This window comes from Chelonia mydas, chromosome 18 (genome assembly GCF_015237465.2).
Source record: "Chelonia mydas isolate rCheMyd1 chromosome 18, rCheMyd1.pri.v2, whole genome shotgun sequence".
Lineage (NCBI taxonomy): Eukaryota > Metazoa > Chordata > Testudines > Cheloniidae > Chelonia > Chelonia mydas.
In genome coordinates this window covers 8,018,926-8,035,815 of record NC_051258.2, presented here as the reverse complement: position 1 = coordinate 8,035,815, position 16,890 = coordinate 8,018,926, and the positions used below count along the sequence as shown (strand labels likewise).

Genomic DNA, 16,890 nt, shown 5'->3' with positions numbered 1-16,890 from the left:
TTGAGACATGTCAAAAGGGCCTGATTTTCAAAGGGTGAGGGCTTAGCATTTCTTGAAAATCAGCCCCATTTCAGATATCTCAATAGGTCCCCAAAATGAGTAAAGTTGCTTTTGAAAATCTTTGCACACGTTTTTTTTTAAACTGTGTAGCTTATTTGCCCTCTTCACAGATTTCGGGGAGGTTAGCGGGTGGATCGCAAATAGGCCTTGCAATTCTGCTGCCCTGCTGGGCTGTGTATGTTTTGCTTCACAGCCTATCCTGAAGCCCCATGGGTGGCATCTCACTTACGCTCCTCGTGGGAAGAGATTTCCCCCTCAGCTCATCCAGTTGAGCCCTGTGTTTTTGGAGTGGGAGGATGGGGGTTCCCCTGCAACTGCCCCAGGGTACTGCGTGGCTTTGGGGCACAGGGCCTTGACAACTGTAAAAATCCTTAGGTGGCCCTGGATTTGTTCCAATAGCCTGACAAGGATTCAACAGGTGGGACATGGAGCATTTGTCCTGGAGCAACATCCTCCTGTTTCTATTCCCCAGACGGCGGATACAATTTTCACAGTCACATTTGAAGGGCCAAGCCTTGTGCTGTGCTATGGGAACCATGGGGTGCCCGGGATTGTGCCCATGGGGCCAGTTTGGTCAGTTTCTAGCCACCATTAATAGTTCTCATTTCAATACATACATTTATTTTATTCTCTAATTCTTGTCCCCCAGTGAGAACCTTCGGTGGGGGGGGGGGGGCTGGTCCAGTGTGAAGCTAACAGCCCCCCCGCCCCGTTCATTGGTCTAACCAAACTCCCCCCTTCCCCACCCCCGGCCACCTGCGTGACCCTTTAAACAACTTTGCCGACACCTCCCTCCTTCCCTCCCTGCGTCGGGTTGTAACGTGAAACAGCAGCTGATTGGTCAGAAGGCCTCCGAGTTATGATTTGATTGGCTAATACCGCCCCGCCCTAGGATGGAACGGACTGTACCATGTGCTGAGAAGGGGGGGAAGGGTTAGCGGCACAGTATGCCATCCCTGGGGAATGGGCGGGGTTGGGACATCCGCGCTCGGGGGCGCTCTGCGGGATGTATTACTCTTCGGGGCGGGGCAGCTGGGTCCCCCCCAGGAGCGGCAGCCCGTGTCCCGCCCCCCCCCCCGAGATGGTACAGCCCGGCTCTGGGGGTCCCCGGCTCGGCGTGCGCAGCGCTGGGTCTGGCCCGTCGGCTCCGGCTCCGCGCTGCCCCCGAGGCGATGCTGCTGCCCCCGCTGCGGAGAGCGCTGCTGGGCTGCCCCCGCGCCGGGTGAGTGAGGGTGGGGCCTGCTGGGGGACCCCCCCCGTCCTCGCGGGGAGCCCCCGGGGCTGGGATCCGGCCCGCTGGGGGGTTCCCCCGGTAGCGCCCCCCCACGTGCTTGCTCCCCCCCCAGGGGTGTCCCCCCCCCCGGCGTGCGGGGTCCCGGGAGCTGCGGCCGCCCCCTTCCTTCCACGTGCGCCCAGCCCCCGGGCGCCCTGCCGGGCCTGACCTTCCGCCCCTTGCCGCGGCGTGAACTGGGCCCTGGGCAGCCCCCGTCGGAACCGCCTCTGGGATTGACCCCCCCCCCCCCCCCGGCAGAGCCAGAGCCGGGATCTCCCTGTCACCCCCCGGCTGCTGGGGGCCCGTCCCGACCCGCCGGGAGGGGGTTGGATCTGCCGGACCCTCCGCCCACCCAGGAGGCTCCTGGTCGGAGCGGCCCCGTGGCCCAGCTTGCTCCAGCCTAGGGCTGGGGGGGCCGTCGGCAGGTCTTGCCGCTGCCCCCTCGTGCTCTGCAGGAGGGGCCGGACTCCCCGCGGCTCCGTGGCCTCAGGGTGAGGTGGGAGCAGCTGCCGGGGACAGACAGACACACGGACACACACACACACGGACACACACACGCAGTGGTGCAAAACTGGGGGGGGGGGGGGACTGGAGAATCTGGTGGGCGGATTCCCTGGGACGCCCAGTCTCCCTTGGATTTCCTCCTCCCCCCCCGCGGCACGTGCTCCCCTTATCTGCCCGACACCTCCGCTGCCGCTCCGCTATCTCGCTGGCGAAGGAAGCCTGCGGCTTATCTCCACGGCCCGAGATAGGGAAACGGCAGCGGGTCAGGGCTCCCCCGCCCGCCCTTCTCCTCTTCCCGGGGCTTTCGAAGGCTGCCACTTGCAGTCCTGCCTGTGCCAGTCGCTGGTGCCCCCCCCCCAGCTCAGGGGTGACCCCGGCCGAGTCGTGCCCCCCTTGTGGGGCTCAGCGGCCTCTCCCGTCTCTGGCTCGTGCCACACCTGTGCCTGGACCCCCCCCGGCCGCCTTGCCGACCTGCGGGGGCCGCCGGGGCGGGTGGCTGATGTGGTATCGCTGGAAGGCGGGTACAAGGCCAGGTTTGCCTGGGTGACTCCGGGGTTGTGTTGCCAGAGGTTGGGTTGTAAACATGTTCCCTCCGCAGTGAATTTAACTGGCAGCTGCAAGCTCCAGGACTCACGATGGCAGGAGCATCGTCTTTTCCTGTTTTCCCCCGTCAGGCAGGATTCCGGCCAGTTTCCTGCTCCGGTGCTATCCGGTTTGTCTGTGCTGCACAGTTAACCCAGGCTCTTGCCTGGGTTTTAGTCTTTAACTCCCCTCATGTCCACACAGGAAAACCTCTGACCTAGGTTTGGAGGTGCTGTAAGCCTGGCCTAGCTGACCCATCTGAGGGTGTGAGCTGGAACCCAGGCTTTGCTTTTCACTTGGGCGGGAACCCACCTGCTTTGCAGTAAGTACACCGGTTAAATCACTTGACTGCTGGTAGTCCTCCAATGCCTTCCCCCAATTCTCCCCAAAGGACGGATAAGGTCTCCCACAATTAACCAGGAAAGTATCCTAGAGCATCTCAGCACACAGAACCGTGGGCTTTGCCCCCAGACAGAGACAAGCGAGTACAGAACCGGTAAAGGCACAATAACATGGGCAGGGCTTTGCCGTGGGGCCACGCTCACACCCATGCTACGCTAACCCAAGTGTTCAGACCCAGGTGCTGATCACACCAGTTAAATGTGCAGTGCAGACACAGCCATTGTGTACTCTGGTCCCATTTGCGGGGGATGAGCAAAGTTCTGACTCTTGATAGTTACAGCTGAAAGACTAGTGAGATTAGCTTTATAAAATAAAAATATTTATTAAAAACCTAAAGGAATACAAACAGGGAATTTTCCACAGTTTTAACAACATCATGTGTACGATGGTGTCTTTGATTTGATTACATCCAATCTAACAAAATATAAATCTCTTCAAAGTAACTCAGCCTCCCTCCTCCTAAAAAATATAGGCACATTTGAATCCCAGTATTCAGGAGGTTTCAGTCTGTCATTGCTGTGGGTTTGTAACAGATGTGGACAGCGCAAAGCGTTCTGAAAATCCTCATTCACATAGTTCCAGAACCTACCATATTGGCTTCCTGAATTTCCTCCTTCATGTGTTGAATAAAACAGTCTTACAAAAATGGTTCAGATTTTGTTCTATCTTCTGTAGTTGAAAACGTCACATCTGAAGAGCTGTATGGGAGAGTTGTCAGGAATCCAGCATGCCAAGGGGGCAGGTTTTTTTGTCACGTCTGAATTTCAAGAATTTCACTCGGTTTGTACAGTGAAAATACAGGCTGGTTCGTTTTACTTGTTCGTCATTTTCACTCTTTGTTGCCTCTCCCCAAGCCTGCTGTTGCAAGGGCCGGGCTACAGGCACTGCCGGGGAATGTTTTAAATCCAGACGAAATACTACTTCCAGTTGAATTACAACCAAACAAACTGGAGAAATGTTTCTCTTCGTCCAAGGTTTTGTCCCATCATCTTGAGGTTTTGTCACATCTAAATCAGTCTCTAAGTGAAGCTTTAGAAGGAAAAGTGTCCAGCAGCGGAATTGGTGGTATCTGTGCAGGGTTCTAGTGTCTACCAAACTTCCAGGGTCCTTTCTATTTCCGTTGCAGCAGTAGCTTCGTGTTTCACTTTGTCACGGGACGTGGGCTGAAGATAATGTTCTTTGCTGCTTCCAGAGTGGGAAGCCTGATACGTGACTGCGATGCTCTGTCTTGATCTCAGCCAGGCTCTGCCTCCGTCAAGACTGAGCATTGCCCACTGCGAACTGTAGCATCAGAGGATCACACCCCTGTAGTAAAGTGGTCCTGGCCACTCTTGGTTTACAGGCCAAACTTGGACCATTCCTGTGCTAGCTACTGCCACTAATAATAGTGTTTCATGGCCTTTGCTTTCTCCTGGCATACTTCTGCCTTCTCCCCAAACCCAATCCTGGGTCAGCATCTTTTCTCTCTCCAGTAAAGGGCTCCTTCCCCTCTCTTTGGCTTCTGGTGGTTTGTTTTCTTTACTGCCACTGGGAAATATTGCTACGGTGCAGAATTTAATGCAAGACTGGGCCTGAGAAATTACAGCACCCAGGTTAATCTGCAGCTACCTGTTGAAGCATGCACTGTGCTGACAAAACAAACCTGCCCGGCTTCTGCCCCCTGTATTTTGAACTCTTCTAAAAGCAGGAGTTGTGGTGTAGCTCGATCACTCCCATGTGGAAGATGGTGCATTCTGCAGCAGAGAACCTCCCACCGTGCTGGGATGTTGGTTCAATAGCAACTCCGATGGAATAAAGCCCCCTACTGAGTTGCCAGCATGACTTCCTGCATCAGTCTTCCCTCCTTGGAAGTCTTCTGTCTACTGGATAAAGTTGCACTGGTTTAACTTTATATTTTTCTGGCAGAAACTGTTCTTGCGTCCCCGCATGCATTGTCTTCTTTTGGTTTATCTTGGGTCGTATGTGGGACTAATTAAGCTGCATTGGAGGTGATGTAACTCTGTTCTGGTAGGAATTACACTGGTGAAGGGTTTGTGTGGGCGTAACTACACTGTTGCAATTAGTCCTCCCGTTGGCATCCCACGGTGCATTGGTTCACGCCTGGCCTGGCCTGCCTGGCTATCTATGCGCACTCCGCTGCTCTAGGAGAATCCAGACAGGATGTCCCACCCCTGTTCAAATACCACTGGCACATTCCCCAGAATCTGCAACTCTAGGTCATTGCAGGGAGAGAGGAAGGATGGTCTAGTGGTTAGGGCACTAGCCTGGGATTCAGGAGAGCCAGGATCAATTCCCTTCTCTGTCACAGACTTCCAGTGTGACTTCCGGCAGGTCAGTTAGTCTTTCTTTGCCTCAGTTCCCCATCTATAAAATGGGAATGATAACATTGCCTTCTCTCATAGGGGCGTGGTGAGGATAATCACTTTAAAGTGTGAGGTGCTCTGATACTGTGCTACTAAGAGACCATATAAGTCCCTAAGATAGATAGAAGGACATGGATCTAGACTCCACATTAGGAGGTCCTGGACTTCCTTGCCTCCTGAGGAGAGGACACTAAGTGCTGACTAGCCTGGCCCTGTCTAGCTTATGCACCAGATCACAGCACAAGGCTGCTGGCAGTACTGATAAGGCAAAGATGCAAGGGACAACATCACCACTTGGTGGTGCCAACAGAGGTTACACTCAGGCTGTACTTTACCCTGGCAGAAGGGTCATTTTCCTGGGCTCTGAGAAGGCTGCATGTGCTTTATCAATAGGGTGGCAATTCCGGAAGTCTCCAGGGGTCACGTGTCACTGGGTGAAGTAGACGCCTTCTCTGCCTCCAGGTTACAGAAATGACCCCATGTTCTGATGATGCTACACGGGGAAACTGAGCACTATTAGGGACCACACCCAGGATTGTTGTGCTGCTTTGCTGGGTGTTTTCGAGGGTCGCTGTCGGCTGGAGATCTAAGGCAAATGTTGGCTTCTGAGTCCCACTGACTTTTAATGAGATTTAGGGTTCTGAGGGCCTGAGTCACTTTTGAAAATAGGACTTAGGCCTTGTTTACTTTCTTTTAGATCAGCCTAGCCGTGTGGCTCAGGGCTGTGAAAATAACACATCTTGGGTGCTGTAATTAGGTTGACCTAAGCTCCAGTATGTGAATTCTTCCATCAACCTAGCTACGGCCTCTCAGGGAGGTGGATTGCCTATGCCAGTGGTTCTCAATCAGGGATACGTGTACCCCTGGGGGTACACAGGTCTTCCAGGGGGTACATCGACTCATCTAGAGATTTGCCCAGTTTTACAACAGGCTACATAAATAGCGCTGGTGAAGTCAGTATAATCTAAAATTTCATACAAACAGTGACTTGTTTATACTGATCTATATACCAGATACTGAAATGACAGTACAATATTTATATTCCAATCAATTTATTTTATAATTCTATGGTAAAAATGAGAGAGTCGACAATTGTTCAGTAATAGTGTGGCTGTGACACTTTTGTATTTTTCTGTCTGGTTTTGTCAGCAAGTAGTTTTAAAGTGAGGGGAAACTTGGGGTACGCAAGACAAATCCGACTCCTGCCAGGGCTACAGTCGTCTGGAAAGATTGAGCACCACTGACCTATGCCAAGCGGAGAGCTCCTCCCATCGGCGTAGCTAATGTCTGCACTGCAGCTGTGCCATTGTAGCATTTTACGTGTAACCGAGCCCTCAGGTGGATTAATGACGATGGAAAAACACCTTCCGTTACTATAGGAAGTGTCTGCAGAGTTTGGAGTGTAGACAGCTGATGGCACCGAAGTAACTTAGGTTCTTTTGAAAGTTCTGCCCTAAGTCCGTTTCAAAAAGCAAGTTCAAAAGTAGTTAACCCTATCACCAGTCCTCTTGCCAAATCTTGTGGCTTTACAATCCCATTGTCCTGTTCTTTCAAAATGGCTTTTCTGTCCCCTGTTGCTGCGTGAAAGACCCACACCATGCATGAGAAGCTAACTAGGCAGTGAAACTAACTACCCACAGAGTACCGTCAAATATACATAGTAAACAAACTGGGGAAAAAGAAAAGGAAAGGAGTACTTGTGGCACCTTAGAGACTAACCAGTTTATTTGAGCATGAGCTTTCATGAGCTACAGCTCACTTCATCGGATGCATACTGTGGAAACTGCAGAAGACATTATACAGACTAACACGGCTGTTACTCTGAAACCTGGGGAAAAAGAGAGGGAAATTATTATTATTATTTATTTACATGCCACGGCACCTAGGACCCCAATGTGCTAGGAGCTGTACAATCACAGAACAGCAACAACAAACTTCCCCCGATCTCTTTCAGCTCTAGCCACAGGAAATGTGATCTTCAAGCTGGCTGTCTGGTATAGCATGTACTGCTGACGGTAATAAGGAATGAAACTCCACAGCAGCGCCTCCGTGGACGCCCGTCTCACTTCACCGGCCAGGACAGCCACGGTACAGATTGAATGAAGAAGTGTGTGGCTTCTCAGTGTCTCTCTCTCTTTCCCTTCCCAGGCTGCGATGGCAACACCGTATAGCTGTAGAGGTGACCAACGAACCCATTCTGGAGTTCAAGCAGGGCAGCCCGGAACGAGCGGCTCTTCAGAAGGTACTGTCCTGAGCAGTTTGTTGCAGCCAAGAAACCGCCAGTGCGGGGTGTGTGATCTTCCAGGCTCACTCTAAAGAGGCTGATTCTTTAGCTGATGTGGTAGGACACCCATCCCAACCCCTGATGGTTACCCTACTGGGGAGAAGCCTTTTGCCCACCCCACTTTTTTACTCCCCCCCTTAACCCTGCGGATGGCCCCCATAACACGGGGATGTTCTCAGTCTGAACAGAGCTTGGTACTGGAGAAGTCCAAGGTTTCCTTTCCCCGGGACGTGAGCACAGTGCTGGTCTGGCAGGCAGGTTCAAGAGGGACTCACACATGGACCTTTGGCAGGGCCGTTCATAGGACCATCGGGTCACCCGGTTTGCGTGTGTTGTGGGGGAGGGAGGCGGATCAAAGCCACGGCTGGCTGGATATCCTTTCCATCCCCAGGGGCTGCCTTCCGTTCAGCAGAGGGGGAGCTGCCCGGCTCTCACTGGTTCGTTTCTGTTCTGACTCATCCGATAGGCGCTAAACGATCTGAAGGGCAAGACGGAGGCCATCCCGTGCGTGGTGGGGGGAGAAGAGGTGTGGACGTCAGACGTCAGATACCAGTTGTCGGTGAGTCCCAGTGGGGAGCGCCTGGTCGCTAGGTGACCCCTGCACGGGCTGGCAAAGCCCTGGGAATCTGCAAGGAGTCTCTCTGACACGACGGGGAAATCCCAATGTGGGGCAGTTTTATTCCCTTCCGGGAAGACATTCCCCCTCCCCAGGGATTGCTGCCACTCGTCCATGTATTTCTCCCTCCGGGGTGTGGTTCTACCTAGTGTCCTTATTAAATGTTGCCTTGTAGCAAACCGGCCCATTGCAGAAGTGAGGGCCCTTTCCCTGAGACTTACAAAAGGTGAGCTGCCTTAGCCGGGAGCATGGTAATGGACAGATCTTTGGGGAAGTCCCTCATGGGAATTGCCAGACTGGATCAGACCCACAGTCCTGAATCCTGTCTCTGACAGTGGCCAGTACCAGCTTAGGAGGAAGGTATAGGAACCCTGCCATAGGGAGATAGGGGATAATGTGCCCCCCACATTGGTCCCAGAGGAAGCCACCCTTACTGGGACCAGAAAGCACCTCCTTGGAATTGCAGTCTAAGCTGTTTCCACAAACCATCTAGGGGCCAGCGCTGCCCATCCTCTCTGGGTGGCCTAGACCAGGGCTGGTGCACACCATTCGGTCCCTGTCCACACAGGCAAAACCAAAGCACATTGCATGTGAGTGTCCCCACCACGGGTCGTTGAAGCGGGACCCAGGCGTCTGGGTGAACTCAGCAGAAGGTGAATGGAGGACGCTTTGGAGCAGGGTGGGTCCATGGGGTGGGGATGGATACGCACCTTCTCTGCCTGAGTTTGAGCCCGGGTGAATGGGGGATTGTTCTATATGCAGAAGTGTTGCGGGGGGAGGGCAGAGGGTGTGTGTGGAGTGGGAGGGGAGGGAAGGGGGATCTTTACAGCCTTAATCACCCCAGGCTCTCCTCCTTTCAGCCGTTCAATCACTCGCACAAAGTGGCCAAGTTCTGCTATGCGGACAAGGTGAGTGTGGCCCAGGGTTGTGCCCAGACCTGCCTCCCAGCATCTGACCTGCCGGGGGCAGGCTTGAGGGCGTGTGGTCATGGGAAACCGAGCTGTCCTTTGCCAGCCACAGACTAAGCCTAGGGAGGTTTCCCCAGAGCCTGCAGGTGAAAGTGACGCTTTTACCCCCGCTGCTTTAATGAGGCTGAGCTCCTAACACGGGGCAGCGCTGTGGGCCTCTGACTTGCCTGCTGTGGGTGCTTTAAACCGCATAACCCCGGATAGCACCACACGCTGTGTCCGCAGCCGCTGGGCTTGCGCCCCCACAGATCCATCCGCACCCCTTTCAGGAGTCGGCGCCCCTGCTCCTTGCTAGTGCAGCTGGGGGAGAGTGGGGCTTAGCTGCTTAAGATGAATGTGGGGGTGAAATCCGGTGCTGCCATCCAGCTGCTGGGTCGAGTCACGTAGGGGGCTCGCCGCAGAAAACGGGGGAGGTGACTCCGTAGTGGGTCGTCTTCCCTCAGAGCTGGCACTGAACCAGAGACCCAGCTGGATGCTGAATGAATTGTAAAATCTAGGCCCACAGTCGCAACTGATCCTGGAATGGGGCGTCCTGGCCAGATCCCAACTTGGGTTGTTATGTCGGCAGAATGCAAATTTCCCTAGCGGTTTCGGCTGGACATGGGAGTCTTCTCCCCTTCCTGCCCTAAAATGGTTACATGGTATTAGACAGCTGCTGCCTTCCATGCCAGAGGTGGTTGCATTACAATAGTGGCTGAAGAGACCCTGATATTTAGTCCTTCCCTACCTCGCACTGGGATTGTGCAGCTTGGGGGGGATGTATGTAAAGTGCTTTGAGATCCTTATCAGAACACACAGTAGCAGTATTTGTTTAGTGTTGCAACCATTAGCACGGAAACAGGAAAATCCTCTTGAGTCTGGCCGGCCTGCCTGCCTGAGAGGTTCTTGAACCCCTGGTGTTCAAAGTCCTGATGAGCCCTGGCATAATTCCAAGCTCACAACTGCGGCCTGCAGCAAAGTCTTTGGGTTACTGTTGGGACTGCATATGCAGTGGAGTTGGGGTGGGGCTGGTTCTTCACACCTGCAGCCGCCGATCTGAGCCATGAGGCTGCGGCGAGCCCCGGGGTGGGGCTGGGGGACTGAGTTTCCGAGAAGCACTGATCTGTTGTGCTTCCATCTCCTGCTCCTCAGGACTTGCTTAACAAAGCAATCGATGCCGCCGTGGCAGTGCGGAAGGAGTGGGACCTGAGACCCGTCCAGGACAGGGCACAGATCTTCTTCAAGGCGGCCGACATGCTGAGCGGCCCACGGCGAGCGGAAATGCTGGCCAAGACCATGATTGGGCAGGTAAGGCTGCAGGTGGAATGGTCCCCTGCTGGGATAAACCATAACGATTGAGGGGGAAGGTGGCAGGAGGAGCTGCTGGCCCAAATCTTGATGATCAGACGGGGGTAAGTGGCACAAATATGAGAAACGTCTGTGATGCAATGAGAACTCGTGTAGCCCGAGTTCTTCCGTGGCTGCTGGAGCCGTGCATCTGCCCCCTTCTGCTGGGGACGTTGGCCGGCTGATTTCTAGCAGGACCCTCCCTGCACCTGGAGAGCTGCGGGGGGATCTTGTTAATGGAGCGGATGTGCGGGAGCTCCCCACGTAGCAGCTGAGGGTTATCATGCCAGGGGTAGGCAGAGAAGGCTGCTGAGTGGGGTGGAAATATCCAGGCAGTGTGAGGTGAGCAGCTGATTGGTCTCCGGCAATGCTTTCAGCGCCACGTTAATGTGGCATCACCAGCAAGACTTCCCGGGCCAAGCCGGGGGCGACAGTGGGTGAAGCGGGAAGTTTGGCTAGAGGGACGGCGATGTCCAGGGTTGGGCTGATCAGGAGTGGCCAGTGAGACCCACGATTAGGGGGTTAGATTCTAGCAGGAGCCTGATTTCCCCCTTCACTTTTGCTGCAAGAAGGGGCTGTATGAATCCTGCAGGGCATCTGGCAGGGATCCGTCCTAATGCACCCGCTTAGGAACGCGGATGGTGTCTTCAAACAAAGGACCCCCCCCCCCCCCGCCCCCACCCTCCGAAGACAAGTTTACCCTGCCCACAAAAACCCTGCGGGAGAAGAGGGGCCTTGTTCTGTTCTCGAAATCGCAACAGACTCCTGTTGTGTGGACCCAGTGAGGGAAGCAGATCCCAGAGTCGAAGGCCCTCTGCTGGGTGCCCCCAGCTCTTTCAATCTGCTAGTTTGAGTGGTTCAGTTGGTCCCAGTTCCCTTAGTGGCATGTGGGGCAGGAAGTGGGTCACTAGGATAGCATGGGGCCCAGGCTACATACCGGGCTCCTAGATCAGACAGCACTGTGAAAGGGGATTTCCTGGGTCTGATGTAGCCAATGCACTCTTAGCAATGACAGTGGTAGGGTCTGGTTTGTGTTCATTGCACAAGCTGTTGGAGACATTGCGTGAAATAGACGTCACTCTGTACAGGGCTAGCGACTTACTGGTGTGCTAATGCTGTGTGGGACACCTGGGTTTGATTTCCAGCCCCAATCTTTCGCCCTGTGCTGGGGGTGGGGCTATGCCGGGGAGCAGGAGGGGAAGGATACTAACAAACCCAGTCTGAGTTTGGGAGTTGGGCTTTCCTGCTGGTCGTCACCCACCCAGTAAGAGCAAGGGGCAGAGGCAGCATGGGGCAATGTAGCTTGAAAGAAGCTAAGCCCTTGTGACCGTCAGCCCTTAGGGAGAAAGCAGGGTGGGGAGTGTGTTTATCTCTCCCATTCCCCTTTCAGGGCAAAACCGTCATCCAGGCGGAAATTGACGCAGCTGCGGAGCTGATCGATTTCTTCCGATTCAATGCCAAGTACGCGCTGGAGCTGGAGAACTCTCAGCCCATCAGCGTCCCCATCAGCACCAACAGCATGGTCTACCGGGGGCTGGAGGTGAGGTGAAGGGTGGGGTGAGGTGGCTCAGACATGCACATCCAAGGCGTGGAGGGGGGTCGTGAGAAAACGCGGCTCAGACCAGATGCTCTGCATTTGTGGGCGCGCTGAGCTCTCCCTATGTGTCGCAAGCTGCAGTGGGAAGTTTTTCCACGCTCCTGCGGCCTCCCTTGGGGTGTGCGCATGACACTGTGTAAATTCTCCCTTTCCCTCCCCTGCACGCAGGGCTTTGTGGCAGCTGTTTCGCCCTTTAACTTCACTGCGATTGGTGGGAACCTGGCAGGGGCTCCGGCTTTGATGGTGAGTGTGGAGGGGGGTGTGTGGGTTTTCTTTACGCAGCGCTGCGTTTTTGGATTAAACGGCTCTTTGCCCAATGAATCGGCCCTGTGTGCTACCCCCAGGGGTAGCTGTGCAACCAAGACTCCACAATCTGTAAAGAAATTTGCTTTATTGGAACGCTAAGGTTGCAATTTCGAATGCCCCAATGCTAGGAAATGCAAACATCAAGGTACTCATAGTAAAATGCACCCCCCCATTCCAGTATCCTGTCTATGACGTTACCAGATGCTTCATAGGAGTGGATAGGAAACCCTTTAATGGACAAGTATGGCATCAGCTGCCTGACCCCACCAATTAGCGGTTGTCTCGTGTCCTGCAGCATGAGGGTTTGTATGCCTTTTATTCTTATTCAAGCCTCCCCATATGGATAATGGGTTACATTAAATGTCCCCCCCCTCGGGCCCCCCTCCCCTCCAAAAATCTTGCTAAGCTCTTGGCTTCAGTGACATATTGTGGCAGTGAGTTCCACTGGCTAGCTGTGCATTGTGCAAAAATTTATTTAGTCTGTTTTAAATGTGTTGCCCTTGACCGTCCCTTTGTTCTTTTATTATTAGAGAAGGTAGGTCGGAGCGCCCTGCTTACCTTGTATATTCCTGGCGAGGCTGGGGTAGAGACTTTCCTACAGCAGGCATTTATTGGGGGCAGCCTTAGTGCTGTCCCCTCGCTGAGCATTGCCCGTGGAAGGGTTGGCGGGAGTACTCTGCACCCTAATCAGCGTCTGCTGTAGAGCAGTGGTTGCATTAGGAGACTGTGAAATTAACTTGTTAACGAGGCTGCTGATTTCACAGTCGGGCAGTGTTACACAGGCACTTGGGTCCTATCAGGCTGATCCGGCGGGCTGTGTGAGAGCACATAGGAGTTCTTAGCGCTGAAGTGCAGTGAGCTGTTACTTGGTAGCTCAGCTTGAGTCCTGCCGTGGGCGTGAGGCGGGATATCCCAGGGTTTTTCTAACAGCCGGATTGTGTGGGGTGGAGGAAGGGCAGAAGAGGGAGTGGGTCAGAACAATAAAACTATGGCAGTTCTGCACTGCTGGGCTGGCCTGGAATTCCAGCCCTGCTTGGCAGTTCTGCTGTAGCCTCTTGGATATGTTTACAAAAGAAAGGGGGTGAGGGGAAGAGGGAGAAGTATTAGTGTCTAGTGTCTCTCCTGCACTGAGATCTGCCTGACACAGGGTTGGCAGGGATCAAGGTATGCCTCCCTGATTCCTCCTGGGGCATTTGCACGTGCCCCTGCCCATCAGTGTAAATTAGAGCAGCTTAGGGGCTGCTCTAGTTTATGCCAGCTGCAAATTGGTGTGGCACAGCTGCACCTTACGCTGCCATCTGTGCTTTGGGGGTGAGGGGGAAGTTTGGTGTAGGTGCCAGCTATGCCACCGGAGAGCTCCCTTATGCTGGATAATTCTCAGCTGGCCTGTTAAGGCCAAATTTCACCACTTTGTGCTGCTTGGCATGATCCAAATAGGAGGAGAGATTCTGGGCCCGTATTTGAAGTGTTTCTGAATGAAACGAGCTAAGCCCTAGGCTGCACTAAACTAGCCAGTGTCTGTGTTGCGTTAACCCAGATTCCCCATCAAACCCGGCCAAAGGACTACAGAGTCCGGCCTGAACGTTCAGACGTGACCAGTGCTTTTGGTTGCCTCCATTGTTGGGTGCTCAATTTGAAATGCCGCCTGATTTATTGATTTAAATAGCTAAGCACCTGCCCCGGGAAAATCTTTAAGGTGTCTCCCAGGCCGGACACCTACAGATCGAGTGCGCCCTACCAAAAATCAATAGTCCCTCTTGAAAATGTAAGCCCCCTGGAAGCATTCTCTTACCCCACCTCCCTCGCAGTTCAAGTAAAATGTCACACAGTAGCTGCCAAGACTTTCCCTACTTTTTTTGATATAAACGGATGTAACCCCCTTTGCTGAACGGCCCCATTCAGCCCCGACGCTGCAAGCTTTTAAATGTCATTTTGCTTTGGTACAATGTCAACACGCCTGCAAAAGTAAAAATGGGCACCAGTGCTTAATGAAATTAGGGTGTTGGTGACAAAGGGGTGACTCTGATGATGGGGTATTCCAGTTGCCATGACCCATGGTAGGCCAGGCGTGCTGTGTTGGGCTTGGCCATACAGGGAAATGGACCGACATAGCTTTAGTGGAATAACTATTCTGTGGTATCTGTGCCAGTCTAACTGCCCTATGTGGGCACTCTGTTGTGCACTAAAAGTGACTTTATTCAGGAATAATCACTCCTCTCTGGAATTCTTGTGGAATAGTGGCCGTGCCGGGAGTTGTACCAGCATGGCTGTAGCGGAATAATTCTTCTTCAATTTCCCTGTGTAGACAAGCCCTGAGGACCTAGGTGAGGCAGAGATGAATTAAGGTTTTGTGGGGCCCTGGGCCAGAGCAAGTGGGGGGGCCCTTCCCCACTCCTTCCGCCTACAGTCCTGCCCCTCTTTCTCCCCTTTTGCCTGCAGCCCTGCCCACGGTCCCACCCCCTTCCCCCGGCGGGTCAGCCCCCCTGCATGGCTCTGCAATCTGTTTGCTTCTTTCTGCCCCCACCCACACTGCAGCCCCAAGACTGGAGAAGCTCTGTCACCCCCCCCGCCCCACCACACTCCCCCGGGGCCACAGTGCGGAGTGAGAGCTCCCCCACCCTGATGCTGCAGCAGGGAGCTAGAGCTCTTCCAGTTCTGGGGTCGCAGCTGGGTTCGGGGCGTTGGGGCTTCCCTCGCTGCCCAGCACTTCTGCCAGGGAGCGGGTGCACCCATGTTTTCTGGGCCCCCCGAATTGGCTCTGGGCACGGGCCCCATTGGCTAATCTGCCGCTGAGGTGAGGTGCTCACTGGACTGTAATTATTGAGACTTTCCTTATTTATTTATGTAAAGATAGGGCCAAGTGCGTAATGCAACGGGCGTTTCAACTGAATAAGGCAGGCCAAGTTTAGTTCCATGCTAGTGACTTTGGGCTTTTGCTCAGGAGAGGGTCAGGATAGCAGAGGAGAAATCGCCTCTAATCGTGGAAAGAAGAAGGTGTTTATAATCATGGAAAGGGAGCAAGAATAGGAAGGGACGTACGGGGCTGTCTTTTGTTCTGTGTTTGTACACCACCTGCTCCGTGGTGCTGCAGCCACCCAAATAATAAGTAATGCCTTGCAGGGGTTAGACTGGTAATGACAGAGCAGTGATTCTGGCTCCTGGTCTAGGAAACGTACTGGTATTACCACTGGCCATGGAATGAGGTGGTGGTTGGGAGTTCACCGAGTAAGTAATGGACTACGATCTGCGGGCAGTGCCTTCCAAGGTGTAACCCCGAGTGTGGATGAGGGCAAGGCCCTGGATATAACGTACCCAGATTTCAGCTTTCGGTAAAGCTCCCTGCAGGCCACAGAACGAGCTCAAAAATATCGGCAGCAATGGGAGATGGACCGAAAGTCACAACAGCGCTAAACTGCTTTTAGTAGTCTTTTTGTAGTCTTCCAACCAAAAGGATCCCAAAGCGGTTCATCAGCTGATGTACGTACCGCACGTAGGCGCTGCCTGCCGCTGAAGTGCAGCCACCTCTGGGGTAGAGCACGACAGCTGTTAAACAGGGCACACAGCAGCTTAGAGCTGGATGTGAAGAATACTGTGCCCAAATAGAAGTGCAGCAGGGATTCAGAGAGGCAAATGGAATTTGGACTGTGGCACCAGGTTTAACTTTTCTGCTCTTATGAAAAGTGTCCTGGCATCTTTAATGACCAGAACCTCCGACTTTAAACTCCATATGGAAGATGGTGCCTCCTGCAGCACAGCGTCCTCTACTGGAGTTGGAGGGCATTGATTTACAAGGAAAAATAACCAAGCATTTAGCTCTTTTAAAGTGATGACGAAGGTGGGGGGGACCCCAAGGTGGGAGAGTGAGACTAAGATAACTAAGAGGCTACTCAGACTGTCAGCTCTTTGGGGCAGGGACCATCTTCTAGATTGTACAGCGCCTGCCACAGCAGGGTCCATGTCTAGGGGTCCTAGGCGCTCCAGTAATATAAATAATAGCAATGTTAAGAGATGAAGAACAGGAGAATCTTTCTGGTGGGGTGAGCTGTTTGTCTGGGGGATAGACTCTCAAGGGATGTGGGTGAAACTCCATCCCTTGGGACATTCAGAGCTAATCCGGTGTATAGGGGACAATTCTGGCTGGCCGGGGTGAGCTACATGGTGGTAGATTGGACTTGGCAGGTCTGATCCATCCCTCTGAGAGTCTCCCTATTTTCTGGTCTCTCTTTCCTTGTGTCTGCTTTTCACTTGAGGACACGCCACAGCAGAGGTGCTGCATGCCAGTGTGTCTGCCTTCATTTAATAGGCAAAGCTGAGATCTTCTCTGCCCCTGGTGGTGGGCTGTTAAAGGGAAGATGGAGGAAGGGTCGCGTGGCTCCTGGTATCAGAGAAGTGGCTAGTTTGCCAAGCCCACATCCCTGCTTTGTACACCTGGAATTAAAATGGAGAGTTGTGGGCCAACTTGTTATAATGCGTGGACATTAATTAGCATCATGGTAATTAGTGCTTCAGTGATTTACAGTGGAATTCCCATGGACTTAAATATCTCGGCTGCGTGAATAGCTGGAGAGATCAACACGATTAATACTGTTACAATGATGGGAGAAGGATT

At 53.5% G+C, this 16,890-nt stretch overlaps 1 protein-coding gene across 1 annotated transcript in view; it reads left to right on the top strand.

Annotated features, from left to right (window-relative positions):
- Positions 1-967: 967 nt before the first annotated feature.
- The window catches only part of ALDH4A1 (aldehyde dehydrogenase 4 family member A1), a 30,053-nt gene continuing 14,130 nt past the window's right edge, over positions 968-16,890 (top strand). The window contains exons 1-7 of the mRNA XM_037880999.2: positions 968-1,282; positions 7,333-7,426; positions 7,935-8,027; positions 8,945-8,992; positions 10,184-10,339; positions 11,769-11,918; positions 12,144-12,218. Of these exons, the coding sequence (XP_037736927.2) occupies positions 1,008-1,282; positions 7,333-7,426; positions 7,935-8,027; positions 8,945-8,992; positions 10,184-10,339; positions 11,769-11,918; positions 12,144-12,218 (891 nt within the window). The 5' untranslated portion in view covers positions 968-1,007. The remainder of the gene's footprint in view (positions 1,283-7,332; positions 7,427-7,934; positions 8,028-8,944; positions 8,993-10,183; positions 10,340-11,768; positions 11,919-12,143; positions 12,219-16,890) is intronic.